Source organism: Protomyctophum parallelum, assembly GCF_964188405.1.
Source record: "Protomyctophum parallelum genome assembly, chromosome: 17".
In the NCBI taxonomy this organism is placed as follows: domain Eukaryota; kingdom Metazoa; phylum Chordata; class Actinopteri; order Myctophiformes; family Myctophidae; genus Protomyctophum; species Protomyctophum parallelum.
Genome location: NC_139719.1, coordinates 19,467,363 through 19,487,325, shown reverse-complemented (window position 1 = coordinate 19,487,325; position 19,963 = coordinate 19,467,363). Strand labels below are relative to the sequence as shown.

General features: G+C 43.1%; 2 protein-coding genes across 2 annotated transcripts in view; both read left to right on the top strand.

The window, feature by feature from the left end:
* Window positions 1–583, top strand: part of LOC310874988 (rho-related GTP-binding protein RhoN-like) — a gene marked incomplete at its 3' end in the record, with an annotated part of 63,286 nt that extends 62,703 nt beyond the window's left edge. Inside the window, exon 5 of the mRNA XM_083787979.1 lies at window positions 314–583. Coding sequence (XP_083644105.1) covers window positions 314–583 — 270 coding nt within the window. The remainder of the gene's footprint in view (window positions 1–313) is intronic.
* The window catches only part of cpn1 (carboxypeptidase N, polypeptide 1), a 409,472-nt gene that overhangs the window by 24,140 nt on the left and 365,369 nt on the right, over window positions 1–19,963 (top strand). The window lies entirely within an intron of this gene.

Sequence of the window (19,963 nt, the reverse complement as noted above, 5' to 3'; positions counted from 1 at the left end):
CGTACACTCTCAGAGTTACATCAACATTGATTTTACAATATAAATTGGGGGTCCCAGAGATAGAAATGCCATTAAATGGGGGCCCGTAGGCTATTATGCATGTCAAACTGGGGGTCCTTGAAATTAAATGGGTTGAGAATCACTGCCAGAGCCGTCAAAATCTTCTCTCATGGCGGTCCGCGGGCTCATTAGTGTCAATTTGGGGGTCCTTAACATGAAAAGGACCCTATTCATTCATCTATTCATTCAGTAGATCGCTAACTCCACTCTCTCTCTCTCTCTCTCTCTCTCTCTCTCTCTCTCTCCTCCTCAGGGCACCAACTTGGCGCGGCAGATCGGAGCGGTGGCGTACGCCGAGTGCACCTCCAAGTACTCGGAGAACAGCGTCCGCGACGTGTTCCACGTCACCACGCTGGCGTCGCGGCGGCCGCCGGCGGCCCAGCAGCCGCTGCTCAAGCGCGCCGGCTCGAGCCGCGGCCTCAAGCGTGCGTCGCAGCAGCCGCCCCGGACTGAGATGCTCTCAGAGCACGCCCTCCCCACCGCCATCCGAAAGGACCGTGCCAAAAGCTGCGTGCTCATGTAGTAGTGGGGCGGGAGGAGGGGGAGGGAAGGGGGGAGGAGGAGGAGGGGGCCCCAGAGCGGAGCCAGTGACCCAGATGGGAAGGGGCGGGGGGTGGCGCAGAGACATTGTGTACAAATACTACATTCTATTTATTTGGTTGGAGTCCTGTCGAAATCTTTGCACTGCGAAAAAAAAAGAAATATAGAAAAGGACAATGTGATTAAAGAAAAACAAAAAAAACAACAACAGAGAATGCTATGCTATAGAGTTCTTTGGTTGGGGGGGGGGGGGTTGGGGACGACGGCTACTTGTTTGTTCGTCGTTGACGTTTTTTGCTTTGTTTTTTAATTTTGTGTTTTTTTTTTGTTATTTCCGTGGGCCCCGTTTTTTTAACCGGGGCAAAGCCACCTGTTTCCTCCTTTGAAGCCCTGCTAAACGTGACTTTGTACTGAAGGAAGTGACCGCGTCGGACACAAAGTGGGGCTTCGCTATATATAAGCTGATGAAAACGTATACGACGACGACGGACAGAAGAACGGACCCAAGCGGAGAGAGACGGGAGCGAGAGAGAGAAAAAAAAAGAAAAGGAGAATATTATTGGAGCACAAAATGTTTGGTTCAAAAAAGGAAAACGTATTATGTTGTTTCCTATATATCCTGAAATGTCCTTCTCTTCGCCCGTTTAAAGCTGCAATCGGTGCCGTTTTGTCTGTCTATACCGACGGAGAGGACATTGTCGGCTGTATGCCACTCAAGCACGAGGGCTCAACAAGTAGGTGTCCTATACCCCCAGTCCCAGTGGTTCTCAAGGTGGGGTCCGGGGACCCCCGGGAGTCCTTTAGTGGGGGGTTTCAGGAGGTCCCCCCGGGCAAAATGTCCCTATACTAGTGTACACATCGCCCCATAGATGGATCAATCTTGAATATTATATTTGACATATTTATTATCAAAATACAAATGTTGTATGGGGGGGTCCCTGAGCAGCGCTGTGTCTGCATCTCTCCGTGGAAGTGTAGTGCAGTGGGTCTAAAAAATGTCAAGGACCCCCAAATGAATGTGCATTTGGCTCCAACCCCCGTCTCAAAAATAGTTTGTGCCAGGGACCCCCAGAAGCAAACATTTGAGTTGAAAATGTTTGCTTTAAAACTATCTCTATTCACAGATTAGCACAAATCTTTACGACAAAAAGGCAGATCTACAAGCTCATGTCGAGCTTGTATATATGTATATGCTATTTTTGCATGGCCAGAGTATAGCATAACGTGGTTAAAGTGGTTAAAATGATCGTGACGCTATTATTAACACATTTTGCCGGGCCCCACTTTGAGAACCACAGCGAGAGAGAGAGAGCATTATGCAGGATTGCAGCTTTAACACAATTAAAGCACAATAAGAAGCACACCGAACGTGTTTGGAGTTTATCTGTAGCCTAAATGTCAGGAGGAAATTCTATTATTGTTCCACTTTATTTAATGGCATTTGAAAGGTTTCTAGCCCGGAGAGACAGAAAGAAAATAATGGGCCCCACGACGACCACGACACTAATTTATTATTATTTTCTTTCTAAAACCACAAGTGCTTTTTACGATGGAGAATTGAGTAATCGCTCGCCGCATTAATACTGACGTGTTGTGAAATTAACATTGTTCTGGTGAATCGGCTCTAGGCTACACGTGCAGACGCGTGCTGCAGTCACAGAGGGAGAGAGAGCGACTGTTCCAGCTCCATTTTATGTTCGGTTTGCACATCGGAAATGGCAGATCTCACACGCTCGCAAGATCTGCTCAGGGACGTGCACACATAGACATCAAAGGGGCGGGGGGGGGGGGGGGGGGGGGCTTCAGCCCCTGCCCTTTTACCCATCTGTAAAACAACTGCTACTCTCCAAGACCACAAATGCAGCATTTACTACATGGTGAAAGAAATGCAAAATGCCACTCCTTTCCTTTCCATGCCATACCGGAAGGCAGCATTCAGGAGAATTCCTCATTTCCCCCCCCCCGAAGTCTCCTGAACTTGAACGCAGCCTTTTGCGTTTAACTAATTTGTCTCTAAATCCATGTCGTTACACCCGCATCTCCACTAGCTAAAGACTGCTGGGTTGCGCCCCGAAAATAGCTGATCTACAAGCTCTCAACACGTCGCGCTGCGACGCGTTGTGAGCTTGTAGATCTGCTATTTTCGCTATTTTTGTCCAAAAGTGCCCTCTTACGGGATGTCGGCCCCTGCCTCTCGAACACTCTGCACGTCCCTGCCTCTGCTACTTCCGATGCAGCAACTCGGTACAAATCGGGCCCTGAAGCTAGATCAAACTAAATGACATTTTGAACTGAGAAATGTGCTGACGCAAGTCGAATGGATGTCACAGTTCACAAGGTGACCAAAAAGTTGAGAAAAACAAGGCCTTTATGCTGTATGTGTGATGCCGAAATAAAGATAATTTTGCTCTGCTGCTGCCTGGTATAGAATGTCTCCTTAATATATATCTAACCGCTATCCGTCATGCTCGGAGAGGTCTTCAGGGCAAACATCGAATTTTCTCGAGAACACTTTGTCTCAGAAGAAGATACCATTGAGAGAAACGAGAAAAGAAACAATATATTTCTAAAGGAGAGCCAATGGAGCCATTTCTCTTACAATAAAAGATTGCTTGCGACTCTCTCCAAGTGCATTGGATAGAAGGCCATTTGCATGTAATGTGCCTTTCATTGGAGCAAATTGTACAAGAGAGCTTTTGCTTTTGCTTTTCCCTGTAGTCTGTCTGTACTCCATCAGATGTTTTATTGACACACTTTGGGCTCCATTTTCGTCACCGCTAAACCCCTCTAAACTTCTTTGCTAAACGTTTTTGAATAGTTCAAATGGCCAGTCTACAAGCTCACAACGTGTCCATGAAGATTGACTAGTTGAACTATTAAAAAATGTTTTTCAAAATAGTAAAAAAAAAAAAGGCAAAGACGTTTAGGGATAAGGGGTTTAGCGGTGATGAAAATGGAGCCCATAGTGTTTTGAATTCTTTAAAACGGCCAGTCACTGAACATGCTGCAGTACAGTTGTTTTGTTTCACTATGTGTGTGTTGAGGCAAGTCCAGGTTTGCCTTGGGATTTTGTGACAGCCGCACATTATTATTGCAGTACAGTACTGTATATAAATGTTAGGACTTTTTAAATGTACTTTATTTGCACAATGCATATTAATGGACGTCACATAGACGTAAATACACCAGATTTAGCACAGTTGCTAATTTCCATCCGCAGTCCTCACAAGAAACGGAAAACAGACAGGCAAACGGTGGAATACATTTACATAACATTACACATAGGGAACACAGCATAAATATAGAAATAGGCCTACACCTAAAATAATCATGAATGGTTGCAGCTTTGGTTTTCAAGCAACCATTTTTTTTCAGATTTTATTTAAAAGATGGAAATGTAGCACAATCCCTTATACGCAGAGGAAGGCCATGCTATACATACAACCCTAGTCTATATATCGGTCTTATGTGCCAAACGGAGCCAAATTCTATACTAGCCACAAAATAATATTTTAACCATTTCAACCCGGCATCCCGATTTTGGGCATGACAGGCTGTCGGGCAAATATTGTACTTTTGCTCCGTTACAATTATTTGAAAACTTTAGTTACTTTTGTAGAGCTTTGATTATTATTACAAAATGCACTAAACCATTGCCGATCTACAAGCTCACAATGCGTCGCATCAAGATATTTTACCGGTATACATTTTGTGAAATGGGACATTCTTCACAATCAGTACTTTTACTTTTGGTAATTTCAGCGTATTATGATGCCAATACTTTTACTCAAGTGCATTTCCGATCCACAGGACTTCTCCTATAGGCTTAAAGTCAGTATTTTTATATTGCAGAATTGATACTTTCACTTAAAGATGGAGTGCCACCATTTTTTTCCACCCTAAAACATGATCATCAGGTATTATTACAATATAAGGGGGAAGAACTTTTTCCAAAAAGTGTACAGTATTTGTTAAAATCATGCTTGTATGTGGACACGCCCACCAGTTCATTAGGTATGCCTGGTTTGCCTGGTGGGTGGTGAAGGGTGGTGATCCACCTGAACTGAAGCCACACCCACAGCTGTAGTTGTATGATAAAGGGGGAGGGGTTAGGGGAGGGGCTGATAGTGTGGTGTCACTATATTACTGTTTACTTCATTGGCCCGTTTGACTGTCAAGGGTTCAGCCTCCAGGAAGAAACCCTAAATACAAAGTTAATACACCATTGCACATAAAAACAACTCCAGGGTGTCTAATGAAGTACTGTCACCTCATAGACACATGAAAAACTGGAAAAATACAAAAATTGTGGCACTCCATCTTTAAGTAAAGAAATGGTGTACTTTTCCTAGCTGTTGTGAATGATCTGCATGCTGTCTGAATGGCGGCCCCTGGTGGACAGTTCCCATTCCCTGCATCCATAATGAGACACCTGAGTTTGCCGTCACGCTGCTCAACTCTTTAGCCAATCACAGTTTAGGTGTGCCCTATATAGAGCGTCGCAGTCCCACCCCCTCGAGAGACCCGGAAAAGAAATTGCCGCTGTTCATTTTACTCATAGACTTTTTTTTAAAGTATTCATTTAAAGACCTTTTTGGACAAAGCCAACTCCTGTCGTGACATATCGTGATAATAAACACAATGTGTTGGGCCAAACAAAGAATTAGAAAGTAGAAAACACATTTTTAGTTGTTTTTCTTCTTTGTAATTATTTGTTTTGTCCAAAATATTGTGTTTGTTGTCATGATTTGTCACGACTCGAGTTGGCTTCGTACGGCACTTAAAAAGTCTTTAAATAAATATTTTTTGAAATGTCTACAGGGGAAAATGCATTGGGATTCATTTCCTGGGCCTGGCGTCGTCATGAAAGGGGGTGGGACTGCGATGCTCTATATAAGCCATCAATTGCTCCACAGCCCTCATTCAGACTCCAGCCCTCATACAGGCAACCTGCAGAACCTACATCTACACCCTACATTGTAATAATATGCAGGTTCTGCATGTTGCAGTTAGCAGTTTATTGTCTTCAGTGAGCCATGTTGTTGTAGGGCCTACAACATGGCTCACTGAAGACAATAAACTGCTATTCCGTTGAAATATACCTCGGTGTCACATATACTCTCTGTGACCGGAGAAACTTGGGGATCAGCTCAGCACATCCAACAAAACTATAACCAGCAGATAATAATATAATACTAGCACTGCTTCATGGCCTCGCACTGTTATCGGACAGCCCGCTGTCGTAGGTTGGCACGCAGCTGCAAGCGGAGGCCATGAGATCCCACCACAGTTCCTGGTTGACTTCCGGTGTCTCCGAACCCAAAGTGTTCCACACGGTCGGGCCGTCCTCCTCAGTGCGGGGGAGGAGACCACTTCGGAACCTTGTTGACAACTTCAGGCCGGGTTCTACTGACGGGGCGGAACACACTGCACCAAGCATGGGGTTCTACACGACTCCCAAGGCCAGGAGCGGGCCTGTGAGTGAGTACCAAATATTGATTGATTGATTGATTGATTGATTGATTGATTGAATACTTTAGTCCGAAAGCTAAAAAGGTACAGTACAGACATTAATGGCTAAAAGAAAATAACACACCAAAGTCCAGGTGGGTGAATGGGCAAGCGAGTGTTTGACCTCCCGCCTGAGACGCAAAACTCGGAGACAATGCGCACAGAAGCCTGCACACAGCCTACATGGTGAAGGACATGACGATTCAGAAAGCATTGTTGTATTTGCTCCCTTTTTAGACTACACTCTCAGTAAATATAGGCTGCTGTATGTTCATGGTTGAATGCACTTCCAACGGGCAATAGCACACCTTAAGGACTTATACTGACTTAACCCTCGAGGGGGAGGCTGGCTCCAGGGAAGTTCACACACAGATATCAAAGGGGGGCTTCAGCCCCTGCCCTTTTTACCCGTCTGTAAAACAACTGCCCTGATCGAATGCAGCATTTACTACATGGTGAAAGAAATGCAAAAATGCCCCTCCTCTCCTTTCCATACCGGAAGGCAGCATTCAGGAGAATTGTTTTGAGAATTGTCTCCTGAACTAAATTTGTTAGTTTCGAAAACAAATTAGTTTAGAACTCCATGCCGTACATTTGCATCTCCAGTAGATAAAGTGTGCAGGGTTACGCCCCGAAAATAGCTGATCTAACGCGACGCGTTGTGAGCTTGTAGATCTGCTATTTTGGGCCAAAAGTGCCCTCTTATGGGATTTCAGCCCCTGCCTCTCTAACACTCTCTGCACGTGCCTGGCTGGCTCAGAGGCCCAAGTATTACATTCACTATCCTGGTCTGGCTGGCAGCACTGGAAACGTAGCCATTATTTATCGGTTATTGTTTTTGTTGTAAACTCTAAATACTGGACCCTCGTCTGGTTTAACAGACGGGTAGTGTGTGCCGGCTGGGTGGTGTGTGACAATCTGGTTGAAGTATACCTTTGGTACGGGCCCGGGAGAACAATAACGCGACACGAGACAGTATCACGCTAAAGGTTCACAAAGTTTATTACACACACACAGGACATATATAGAGCTGGATCCCAATGACGTGACAACAACACTTGAGACATAACAACCGCTAATTGCAGCAAGCTGACCTTGCTGTCTGAGATGTCTCCCGTAGCTAACTATAAAGTATGCTACAGTTCAGACAGTACACAATACATATCAAGTACATTGTGTACTCATGTACAAGTACGCAGCCAAGGGCGATCAGATTTGATTTTGCTTTTTTTTCTTTTTTATCCAAGGAAGGTGCAAGTGTTGTGCAGTAACAAGTTACTAGTAGTAATACGACTTTACCCATTAAAGAGTACTTTGCCAAAACGGTAATATTATACCATATTACTTAAAATACAACACATATTAAATATTACTTTTTTTGTTATTTTTTACGCACGCACGCGCACACACACACGCACACACACACACACGATGATTCAGGTTTTAAACAGTCGTGGAAGAAGATATGGTTTGGTAATAATAATCTAAATCTGCATAGGCCTAACTATAACTAAGGCTGTCAAATAACTAGCATATACAGAGTAAAAAGTTAATTTATATTTTGAGATTTTTGACCTCTCTATTGTTAATTAATCTCCATTATTTATAGCCCACGAATATATGCTCTAAAAAGTGTGGAAAAACACATTTCTTTCATGCCGTCTTTGAAATTAGCACTCGGCATGTTTGTGTGACATTTGCCTCTGCAAGTCTGCAGCAGACTCAAGTGCTATACTGGCGTCAGTCATCATCGCCATGACTACGATACTTAAGGTATACTCAGTTTGAAAGGCCGCCATTGACTCACTCGCGGCCAAAAATAGAACGTGCACGCACAAGCGCACGAGCGCACGTCAACTAACGGTGATGTGTGTGCTCATGGCTCCTAGGCCATTCAAATGCCAGATGTGCGGCGCGCGTCCAGATGCCTGAGATCATCATAGCTGCACGGCTTTCTTCTCGACGGCTGCTGATGTTTCTCAGCCGGCAAACTCCCCGAACCGCAGCGGGACAATGTCGGAGAAGTGTGTGCAAACACGTTTAATTGTCTCTAAATAATGGCGTGATGCCTGTTAACGGGTGCATATACGGGGCTAACGGTGCGATGCTGAAAATTGGCTGTTAGCGTCGCTTTTCAGTCCCTTGTAGGGCCGTGTAAGTATACATTTTAACAGCGATACGATACGTATCACGATTCACGATACATGGTTGACGATATTGGTTCATTATGTCGATATGATACGATTTAATGATTTGAAATCGATACAGACAGTAACTTATTTATCAAAGAAATTAAATCTGTCTGGATAGTGCTTTAAGGGAAGAACTTATGAATTTGGATATAAATAAGTTAACACAGTGATTCTCTGGGAAATACATAGACATTATATTAAACACCCTCTTTTGTTTGCAGTGCAAACCGATGCGATACGATACAAAGTCAATGTTGCCGTTTTCATTTCGATATACTTCGATTCTTGAAATTAAAAGTACATTTTTCGATGCAGTTACTAAAACGTTTCCAGGAATTACACTTTGGGCAGGCAAGAATTACATTTGGGGCACGATGTGTTAATCGTCGTCCCCCCGCGCACAATCAGTAGCACTAAAGGTTTTCAAAGAGATATACCTGCCAGACAGTAGGATACAAAGAGATATACCTGCCAGACAGTAGGATACAAAGAGATATACCTGCCAGACAGTAGGATACAAAGAGATATACCTGCCAGACAGTATAGGATACAAAAAGATATACCTGCCAGACAGTAGGATACAAAGAGATATACCTGCCAGACAGTAGGATACAAAGAGATATACCTGCCAGACAGTAGGATACAAAGGCTGAAAGGCATGCGTTTGCATTCGAATGGGTGATTGAGGGTCGCGCTCTATATGCACAAAGGCCAATCCCCTGTCCACTAATATAGTTCTCAGGTCTTGTTTTTGTCCAATGGATTTTGTCCAGGCAGAAAATGGATTCAGACAGGCCTGTCCTGTGTCCTCTCCTTATTGTAGATACGCCTCTGCCCTATAGTCCCTTGCAATCAGCGCTCTCCGTAATGCCCCATTTAAACTTCAGGGTTCTGGGTTTTGTTGCTGTCGGGCAAACCTCCTACAGTATCTCCATGTTCTAAATGTATGTGTTTCTTCCCCCCCCCCCCCCCCCCCGTAAATTAACTAATTTAGCTAATTGTTTACCCCTTTTTCTCCCCAATGATTCCTCCCTACACACATTCTATGTGTCGTCATTGTCACTGCTGTCACTCCAGTGAGGAGCCCCCGCCACCATGGAGGACTCAGGGAGGGCCTTCGGTCCGACTCCTGAACTCGTCCCACCCCAACACTCCCTGCTGACATATAGGTGCCGCCCCAGCCCGTACGAATATGTGCAACAAATATCAGCCTCCCCGCCCGGCTTCCCTCCCCGTGAACATGCATGGGCCAATTGAGTTCGCGTGTGGACAAAGCCCGATGCACGACGGTGGATTCGAACCAAGAACTTCCGTGGTGGCGGAGGTGGGCAGAGACTTTACCGCTGCACCGCCTGATACAGCCCCTTATACATTTTTTCGTCAAGTCGCTTGACTAACCAAACGCATCTTTTGATACCGAGCTTGAGTATTTCTCAACAAATTATCTGTTTTGTTTTTTTTAGGGGCATTTCCTCTTTCGTAGACAGTTGCAGACCCACAGGAACGTACTGTAGCTCCGTAAGGGAGTGGTTGCACCACTTATTTTTATAATAATAACAATAAAAAGGCAATCTACAAGCTCACAACGTGTCACAATGCCAATGTGTGCTGATGTTATAATGTTTGACAGTGAAAGTGGTTCATATGCGTCTGGGTTTTATAAATGATTTAACCAATGCACGGGTATACAAACAAGCTAACTAACAAAGCTGACTAAATAATGGACCACCACAGGTTCTGTTTTTTGTTTTTTCATTTCCTGGACGGTTTTGGGATATACGTTACTTAGATTTTTCCACCCGAGTGGAAGTCAACGCAGGACACACCATCAGGCTCATTAGTATAGTAAGCAGAGCCGGCATCCAACATGCAGCTTTACTTTGTTTGAGTAGCCTAAATAACTTAACCGAAGAGGCCACTTTTACAACACTTAGGCCTACACAGAAAATACTGAAGGACAGCCCAATTACTGATGCACTTGTAGTTAGAGAGAGAGAGAGAGGAGGAGGAAGGGGGGGGGGGGTATGCAGTCTTAATGCCGGGCAAAGCCATGCAGATGATGTTTTCTGTTCAAGCATTTCGCAGGGGAAATTAGCACGGAACAATCTGGCTGACCATCTGGAATGCTGTGGTCGGCTTGTTTGTGAGCGTGCGTGCGGGTGGGTGGGTGGACGCATGCAAATGTGTGTGAGCTGAATGGCATTCGGTGGGACTGCCTGAGGGTTAGTACGGGAAATTAGCCAGTAGTTAGACTATTTGCGTGTGTGTGTGTGTGTGTGTGTAGCAGGCACGAACATGAGTCGTGCCTGCTTCTTCACCAGAGATTGTCTTATAGTCACTGAACCTCTAAGGCCTCATACACACATTTCAGACGAGCATTCTGTGTTCCGTCTGTGTTTCATGGCCGACCTCAATGATGGGGGGGGGGGAGGGCCAAACCACGTGACTTCCATTGGAAAAGCATTGAGGCGGCCATGAAACTCTGAACACAGACTGTTCCTTTGAAGCAGGCACGTGCACACATAAACATCAAAGGGGGCTTCAGCCCCTGCCCTTTTACCCGTCTGTAAAACAACTGCCCTTTCCAGACCATGAATGCAGCGTTTACTACATGGTGAAAGAGATCCAAAAAGGCCACTCCTTTCCATGCCATGCCGGAAGGCAGCATTCAAGTCTCCTGAACTTGGAATACAGCATTTTGCGTTGAATAGATTTGTTTTTGAAATCCATGTAGATAAAGTAGATAAAGAGTGCTGCGTTGCGACCCGAGAACAGCTGAACAAGCTCTCAACACGTCGCAGCGCGACTCGTTGTGAGTTTGTAGATCTGCTATTTTCGCTATTTTTGTGGATTTAGTGGTGGTATAGGCCTATACTAATTGCAGTGGTGGAAAGTAACATTTACTCAAGTACTGCACGTTAAAGTACCATTTTGATATATTTACTGTAGTATTTTAAATGTTCTATATACTTTTTTACTTCTACTCATCTCTGAGGCAAATATTGTACTTTTACTCCACTACAATCATTTGAAAATGTGAATTACTATAGTTACTTATGGATTATTATTACAAAACATACACTAACAACTTCAGCCTTGTCCTATTGGCTACTTTGGCTATTTAAGCTCGCAATGCGTTGGACGCAAAAAAACCCAACATGTTATACATTTATGTTATAAAATTGGGACGAGAAATACTTCCTTGGAAATACTTCCTTGGCTACTAGTACTTTATGGTACTTTTTGGTATATATGTACATTTGAATGATGCCAACAAGCCAATAAAAGTTTTACTCAAGTCAATTTTGAATGTGACACCACATGAGTAATTGCATGTAGCCTACGCCGCGTAGGCACTTTTTGCCACCTAACGAAGGAGCCTCACCTGGCTGCCATGCACTCTTCATTAGGGAACAAGCTCTCAGTGCATGCGGAGGGCAACACTCACAACAAGGAAGCCATTAGTGCAGTGTGCACTTGACAATTCTATCAAAACAGAGAACATGGCACTGAGCCCACGTACACTGCACTGCTGTCGCGTACATGTGTCCACCCGCAAGTTACAACGGTGGAGGAAGTGTATTGTTTGCTACAGTAGAACACCACAATGTAGAAATACTAAATGTATACCTTAATTGCCTTCTCAATCAGTAGTTGCATGTCACATTTTCAAGGTTCTTAAAAAAAATGACACCCGTGTGAACCGAGTGGTGCATAATGGTGATAACAATCTAATATAGGTATGGTTTTGCCCAATCAATAAATAATTCACGTTTCAATTTTGGAGCTAGCTGGCTCATGGACTAAAAACCAAAAAGAACTGAACCGGTTCCCACTGGGAACCAACCGGTGGAAAAGGGGCCTCGAGTGGACTGAGTCTGATCATCAGGCTATAGGTTTACCTGGGATCCTGTCGTTTCTTGAGGCACTACTGTTCTCTCTACGTTCTATTGCACTGATTGCACTGTGAACACTTGTCACTTTTCTTTCACACTGCACTGATTGAAATGGACACTTTATTTGATTGGTATTGATTGCACTGATTGTATAAGGGACACTTCATGTGTTTGCGGGTGGGATACGTGAGGAGGACACAGTAACCTTGTGTCGTAGCTTTTCCTGCCTAGTGCAGGTAATAGAGGGTATGCACATGACGGTGACATCATCATCATACCCGGAACTTGCCGGAAGTTATGCGGGAATGCCTACTGTGTGGCAAAAAACTACTTTCTGGCCTTTACAGCCCATACATCCATATATTTTTTAACTCTTTAGATGTTTCTGCCGTGAGCTGGCACCACTACTAAGACTGGTGTGCGTTTAGCATTTGTTCGCTGCTCTGATTGGTTGTAGGTCTGACCAATAGAGACAGTGTGAATCTTTTTGTAACCGCCCCTTGGAAAAAATCCTACCACTGAGAAGGTTGAGACTAATATTATACAGTATATACTTTTATGTAATGACGGACGTTTTTCTTGCCTTGTATTGCCGTATACGTCTATACGACTGTACTTTCCTTCTCTTCACCTGTAACTATATGTACATGTATCTATCTCTATATGTGATTATTTACCTTGCTTATTGTAAGTCGCTCTGGATAGGAGTGGCTGCTAAATGCCTAAATTCTAAGGGCTCCATTTTCGTCACCGCTAAACCCTTTATGCCTAAACTTATTTGCCTCTTTTTTTTTCCTGTTTTTTTGCTATTTCGCAAAACATTTTTGAATAGTTAAAATGTCTAGTCTACAAGCTCACAACGTGTCGATGTAGATTGGCTAGTTGAACTATTCAAAAATGTTTTTCAAAATAGTAAACAAAGAAGTTCGGTGATGAGGGGTTTAGCGGTGATGAAAATGGAGCCCTAAGACTCGAAAGGGAGCTGTGTGTGTGTGTGTGTGTGTGTGTGTGTGTGTGTGTGTGTGTGTGTGTGTGTGTGTGTGTGTGCGTATGCGTGCGCATGTGTGTGTGTTTTTGCACAGCGGTGCGGCAGCAATAGGCATGATGTGTGGAGTGCCATCGTGTCTTGAGCGTGTCTATTTAATGCTGTCACGCCACGGAGCATAAATTATTTGGCATTAGAGTCTCCTCTAACTCTGTCACAGTTCTTTTTTTTCTTTTTTTTTCTGTCACACGTAATGCTGAATCATCCGTGTACGCTTGAAATTTGCACTTAAGTGCAGCCAACGTGTTATTAATGTCATTAATGGAATGAGGGATCTTTACATAAACCACTTGAACCCTATATAGAATCTTTATTCTTTGAACTTTGAACTCTCATTTTAGAGGAGGTCCAAAATACAACATTACAGCAGTGCAAGTACACAGTACTAAAGACACATAGGTACAATATAACATATACAGTACAAATACAGGACATACACATACAGGTACAGTCAGCTTGCTCCCCTTCTCTCACCCCACCCCTGACCTGACTGATTCTGAGGGGAACATTAGCCGAAAATAGCAGCAGAGGCGCTGTGAGCTAGTAGATCCGCCATTTCCGGCAAATTGGAAGTGGAGCAGCGATGTCCAAACCTTTTTCAAAGAGGGCCAGATTATAAAATATGAAAACACCCAAACAAGGGCCAACTACAGCTCCTACCAATCATAATGTATTTTCGGACCATAATATATAGTCACAGGCTAATGTGTTGTTTTTCAACAATTTTATTTCATCAATATTAAAAGGTATATATGTGCTGTGAACAAACAAACAAAACACAAATAAAATAACTCATCCTTTCATCCTTATTTCATAATGAATGTATAATTATAATGAAAGGAATCTCTCTCTTTCTCTCTCTCGCAGCACACGCACATATACACTAGCCATTCCTGTGTGAATAATGAGTGTAGTTGTGTGTGATGACCCCGACTGCTGTAGTGCTGTGTGTGTGTGTGTGTGTGTGTGTGTGTGTGTGTGTGTGTGTGTGTGTGTGCGCACGCGTGTGTGGTATCTAGCCGCCGGTGTCCCACTGCGCTGCAGCTAGCTAGCGCTCACCTCACCGCCAGCATGCAGATGAGCAAAAACTGTCAGCCGCCACCACTGCTGCCAGAGTTGGCGAGTGGAAAACAAGCCCAAAATACGCGACCTCTAGGCCACATGAGCACTTTAATCCTACACATACATTAATGCGGGAGCTTGTAGATCTGCTATTTTCAAAACAAATCTTGGGAAAAATATGACCAACATTTTAACAACACAAATCTATCGGACCTGTCCCTGGCACAAAATATTTCGGTCCCATTCACTCCCATTCAGTCCCATTCACTCCCATTCAGTCCCATTCAGTCCCATAGTATCAGTCCCATATAACAGTACCTCCCATTCACTCCCATTCACTCCCGTAGTAACAGTACCTCCCATTCAGTCCTTGAAATGATCGAGAACCACTGGTTTAAACAACATTTAGGAAGTCAACCCAAATAAGCAACATATTATATTCACTTTAGAAATAAGCCCAAATAAAAGCAACCCCCACCAGTATTTACAAGCAACTACATACCGGAAAAAAACAAGCCCAAAGTCGCTTATAATAAATGGACGTGGCAACCCGGAGGAGCAAACTGTAGGCCGCCACTCATGTAGTTCTACAGCAGGGGTGGGCAACTTTGAAGATGGAGAGAGAGGGCCACTGTATTTCCACACTCCCTCCAGAGGGCCACTGTATTTCCACACTCCCTCCAGAGGGCCACTATGTTTCCACACTCCCTCCAGAGGGCCACTGTATTTCCACACTTACTCCAGAGGGCCACATTGCATATTACTGTCATAGCAAAAATAGCCGATCTACAAGCTCAAAACATGTTGCACTGCGACGCATTTTGAGCTTGTATATCAGCAATTTTTGCTATATTTGAATTGAAATCCTGAATACGTTTTTGCTATTTTTGAATGGGAATCCTGAAAAGTATTTTTGTCAAATTTATGAACAAAATACAAATACATTGGACATAAAAATAGACAATAACATTTTTATATTACTCACTAAGCTACTACATTTAGAGTAATTTAAGCGGCTCATGTTCACATGTTTGGAATTGTAACAGCTTAAACTAGAACTGCACTCTGTCGAGTGCATACTTGCTTGTTGCACACTAGTAGGCCATAAATGGCCTACTAGTGCGCAAGCAGAGCGCGCAAGTACTTTCGACCACTACAAACTGTCAAATCTCAGTTTCTCTGTGAAGGAACGTTTGAAATGTTGAATTATTAGGTTTAACTATTTGCTACCTACCTACTTTATGCATGAAAAAAAGTATTATTATTAAGTATGGTACAAGTTTCTATCTATAAAAGGAATACAGTTTTATCGATTTAGAACTATTCCCCAGCAAATGACGTAATGCCTGATACGGCAGTGGTGCCAGATTACATACATGTATACATAGGAGCATTACCTTTAATCCTCCCGACACTAAAACATATCGTCATTACGTCACCATCGAAAACCAATTACACTCTGGCATTGGGTCCTTTAATCCACATCTTTATTACGTCATCATTGAGAGCTAGTTATACCAGCTATAGTTATACCAGTGCCGGGTGGATTAAAGGAACTGCCTCTATGTATATGTATATGTAATTTGTAAATTGATTAGCGGTATACTGTGGTTACTTTGCGCCGTATACTTTGCCCAGCATTTTTGATGCGTATGCACCGTCCCAGCATTTTCGATGCGTATGCACCGTCCCAGCAAATGACGTAATGACTAGTTGTGCCTGATAAAACCAATAGTTTTCGATGGTGGTGACGTAATGACGATATGTTTTAGTGTTGGGAGGATTAAAGGTAATGCTCGTATGTATACATGTATGTAATCTGGCAACACTGCCGTATCAGGCACAAGTAGTTATTACGTCATTTGCTGGGACGGTGCATACGCATCAAAAGTGCTGGGACGGTGCATACGCATCAAAAGTGCTGGGACGGTGCATACGGGCCCTGGGCGAAACTAGTACTTGCGCTTGCGCAAGTAATTAATAATATATCAGTATTCCAATATTAACCTGCGGGGCCTCATTAAGTGAAGGTGTGGGGACGCATGTGGCCCCCGGGCCGCCAGTTGCCCATGTATGTATGCTCTACAGCACAGCTGCGGCTGTTGGCTATAGGCCAAAACCAGCCCACTGCTGACTCATCAGAATGCTCAGAGCTGCAACGCTATACAGTGTGTAGAAGGCCTTGCTCGCTCATCCATTCACTGCAGGTTGATCGTATATTTTGAAACACGCAGACCAGGGTTTTACGTCCTATTTGAGATGGAGGGAAAAATACAAGGTCACACTGCATCGCAGTGCACCGCAGTGTGCCATTTTCAACAGAATGGGGGGCGTTTATTTGATTGCTTATAGCTCACCTTTCAACAGAACACAACATGATAAACATCTATGTAAATGCTTAAAATATATATAACAGGAACCATGAATGTTGATGCGTCATACTGAGTTCAAAGGTTATCCAAAGTCCAATAAACAGGCTGTAAACATAACTCACGGGACCTTAATGATTACATTTTAATGAATGGGTCCGCGTGATATGAATATGAACAGCAAATGAACATGGATAAAAGCAGATATACGACCTGTTATATCACAAATTCGAATTCGATCATATCAGTCCGTGTATAGGTCGGGGCGGCCCCTTGAAGCACAGGTCAGAGGTCACAGGTCAGGTCTGTCCTGGAGAGCTCTGACTTTTCCAGACAATATATAGAAATCCTCCTGTCTTTCTGTGACCTTGCTAAGCACAGCTATAGGGTGCACACTCTTATAAGTAACTAATGGACCTGGTAACTGCTTTAAAGGTCTACTTTATCTCATCACTGCTCACAGTAATTTTAGTTCATTCAAACATTTGCATGCAACGTTCCTGATCTCCTGCCCCCTGTTCTCTGTACCATAGGTAATAAAACAGATGCTGAATTTTGAATAGCAGGTGGATACAGAGTCATGAATGATGGCAAACTTCCTTGGCCCTGTAAATATCCTGACATTAAGGTGCCTTGATTGTTTTTCTGCGAACGAAGAACAGAAGCCTTCTTGGCCCTCGGTGGATGCATGCAGGCTACATATATTTTTAATCTGTTCAATTTTAAATGCACTTTAAATGGGCAATGCATTTTTAATGACAAGCTCTCCCTCTTTCCCCCCCGACACGGCAATTATTGTTATACCGCGCCACAATGTATAAGCTCAAATTACGGCTCTGCAGGTTCTGATCTGAGATCAGCTGAACCCAGTGAATCTCTGCATTTTATAAGGACCCCCCTGCTGCTTGCTGTACATTAGACCAGTAGGGGTCCCCTATAGGGGTCCTTGAGAGAGTTCCAGGAGGTCCCCATAGCTAGATGATTGTTAGGAACCAAAATGGACCCTTATGGGTCTATAACTCGGAGAATTATATTAAAACTCTTTCAGCGCCACCTGGTGGTCACCAGTTTAGGCTTTGAGTGCCAATTCTCCCATTATAAGAAAATTTAAAAATTGTAATTCTATTATGCATGTAATGTGCATGTCATCACCTGTACACCAGCTTAGAGGAATCCAAAATATGGATTGAAAATATGCATATCATAGCCTTTATCAAACTGGGGGTCCTTGAAATGAAAATGAATCACTTATACCGTAAATGGTCTTCTCTCATGGGGTCGATCCCTGGCATATTTTTTCAAATGGGGTTCCGCAGGCTAATTAGTGTCAATTTGGGAATCCTTGGCATGAAAAAGTTTGAGAACCACTGCAAATTAGACCAGTATTATTTTTGGCAGCAAATTTCTATTTTAGTTTATAGTTAGTCATAGTTTTTGGAATATTAGTCACATTTTAGTCACCTTGAATGTTTTAGTGTTAGTTTTAGTCGACTAAATATCATAAGATTTTAGTCGACTTAAATCTACAGTTGATTTAGTCGACTAAAATGTATTTTGTCGGGCCTTGATGCCGTCAAAATGGCTGATTTTACACTTGCTGAAAATAGTAGCATTTTCAGCATGCAACCATTTTTACATCTTACATTTTACATTTTGACATTTTACATTTGACACATACATTTCACACTTTACACATACATTTTTGACATTTGACATTTGACACATACATTTTACATTTTACATAAAAAATTCCCCCCCCCCCCCTTTTTTTTTTGACAGCTTTAGTTACTTTGGGATTTGGATTATCATTACAAAACGTCATACAATAACCACTACAGCCCTATATGCATTTCGGCCATTTGAAAATATAGCTAATCTACAAGGACCACATTTTCTTTTCCTCTACCATGTGTTCTTGCTTACTGTAAGTTTCTCTGGACTAAGTGTGGAGTTGGATGACCTCCCTGAGGTTGGTTTCCGGCTCCTGCTCCGGTTCCTTCACTTCTCGGACAATGGTGCAGGTAAGGCAGACAAACTGCACAAAGTGAGGCCAGTGTTGGGACTACCTGTTGGCCAAGTTCCAGGAGATGTTGACACCCTCAGAACATTTGTATAGACAAGGGAATGATGTTTTGGTGTGAGAGGCTGGCTTCAGAGTATATGTATAGTGTGTACTGTATGCTTACTACAGTAAAAACTCTGATATATCACTGTAACAGTTTATATAAATATGTACTGAACTTACGGCGAACGGTAGATGGGATAAATGTATTTTTTTTTTCTTATGAAAGCAGAGAGTCTGTTCTTTCATTCGGTATATAGTATAGTATGTCGCTATAGGCCTTATTTTGTGAATATTTAGGTGGGCGCAAGCTGCTTTCTAATAGCCAATTACTGACGAACTGTAGATGGGATCAATGTGTACTGTTTTATTTAATGTAATATTTGAAGGTCAATATCTCCAGAATGGAGTGGACAAGTAAAGCTTTCTTTTGATGTATTCGGTGTGTTTCTCGCTATAAGAGAACATTTTGCTGTGGGCCCCGGAAAAGGTCCTTCCTTCAATGTTAACCCCATATAGCACTACACAAAATTAATGGGCATGGCTGGATTGTGTAGCAACCAAAGTGTTAACTTATTAACGTTCTGACATTTAACAAGGAGTGAAGCAATGCGTGCCAAGTTGGTAAGTTTAGTTTATAATTATATACATATAACTCACGCTGTTTGCTTGAAGATCTGTCCGTGCAGAGACCCGCCGGTCAAAATTAACTGCTCTACAAGCTCATCGCGGTTCACTGTTGATCTGTGCAGGCTATGATGACGTATTTCGATATTTCCTGTTTCCTTAGATGGTGTGGAATGGACGTGGATGTTCCATCAAACCAGGCGACATCAGGCGAATCACTTTTGGAAAGGGTACACCGGGCGATCCGCACAAATGAAGTGATTACACCAGCTTCGCTGAATAACACGGGAGCTAATCGCAGCTTGATAAATACGATATCATTACGCGTCTCATTTACACTGTGGCGTATTTCTCCATTGTGAATGTTGCTATATGTCAGTCGTTCTGAAACATTTTCATGTCAAGGACCCCCAAAGATATATTTATTTGGCCACCGACCCCCCATCTGAAAATATGTTGTTCCAGGGACTCTCGCAGGAGCAAAGATTTGAGTTAAAAACGTTCGCTCTGAATGAATATATTCAAAGATTTGCACCACATTTTCACGATAGAAAAAAAAATAGCAGACCTACAAGCTTGTAGATCTGCTATTTTTCAAT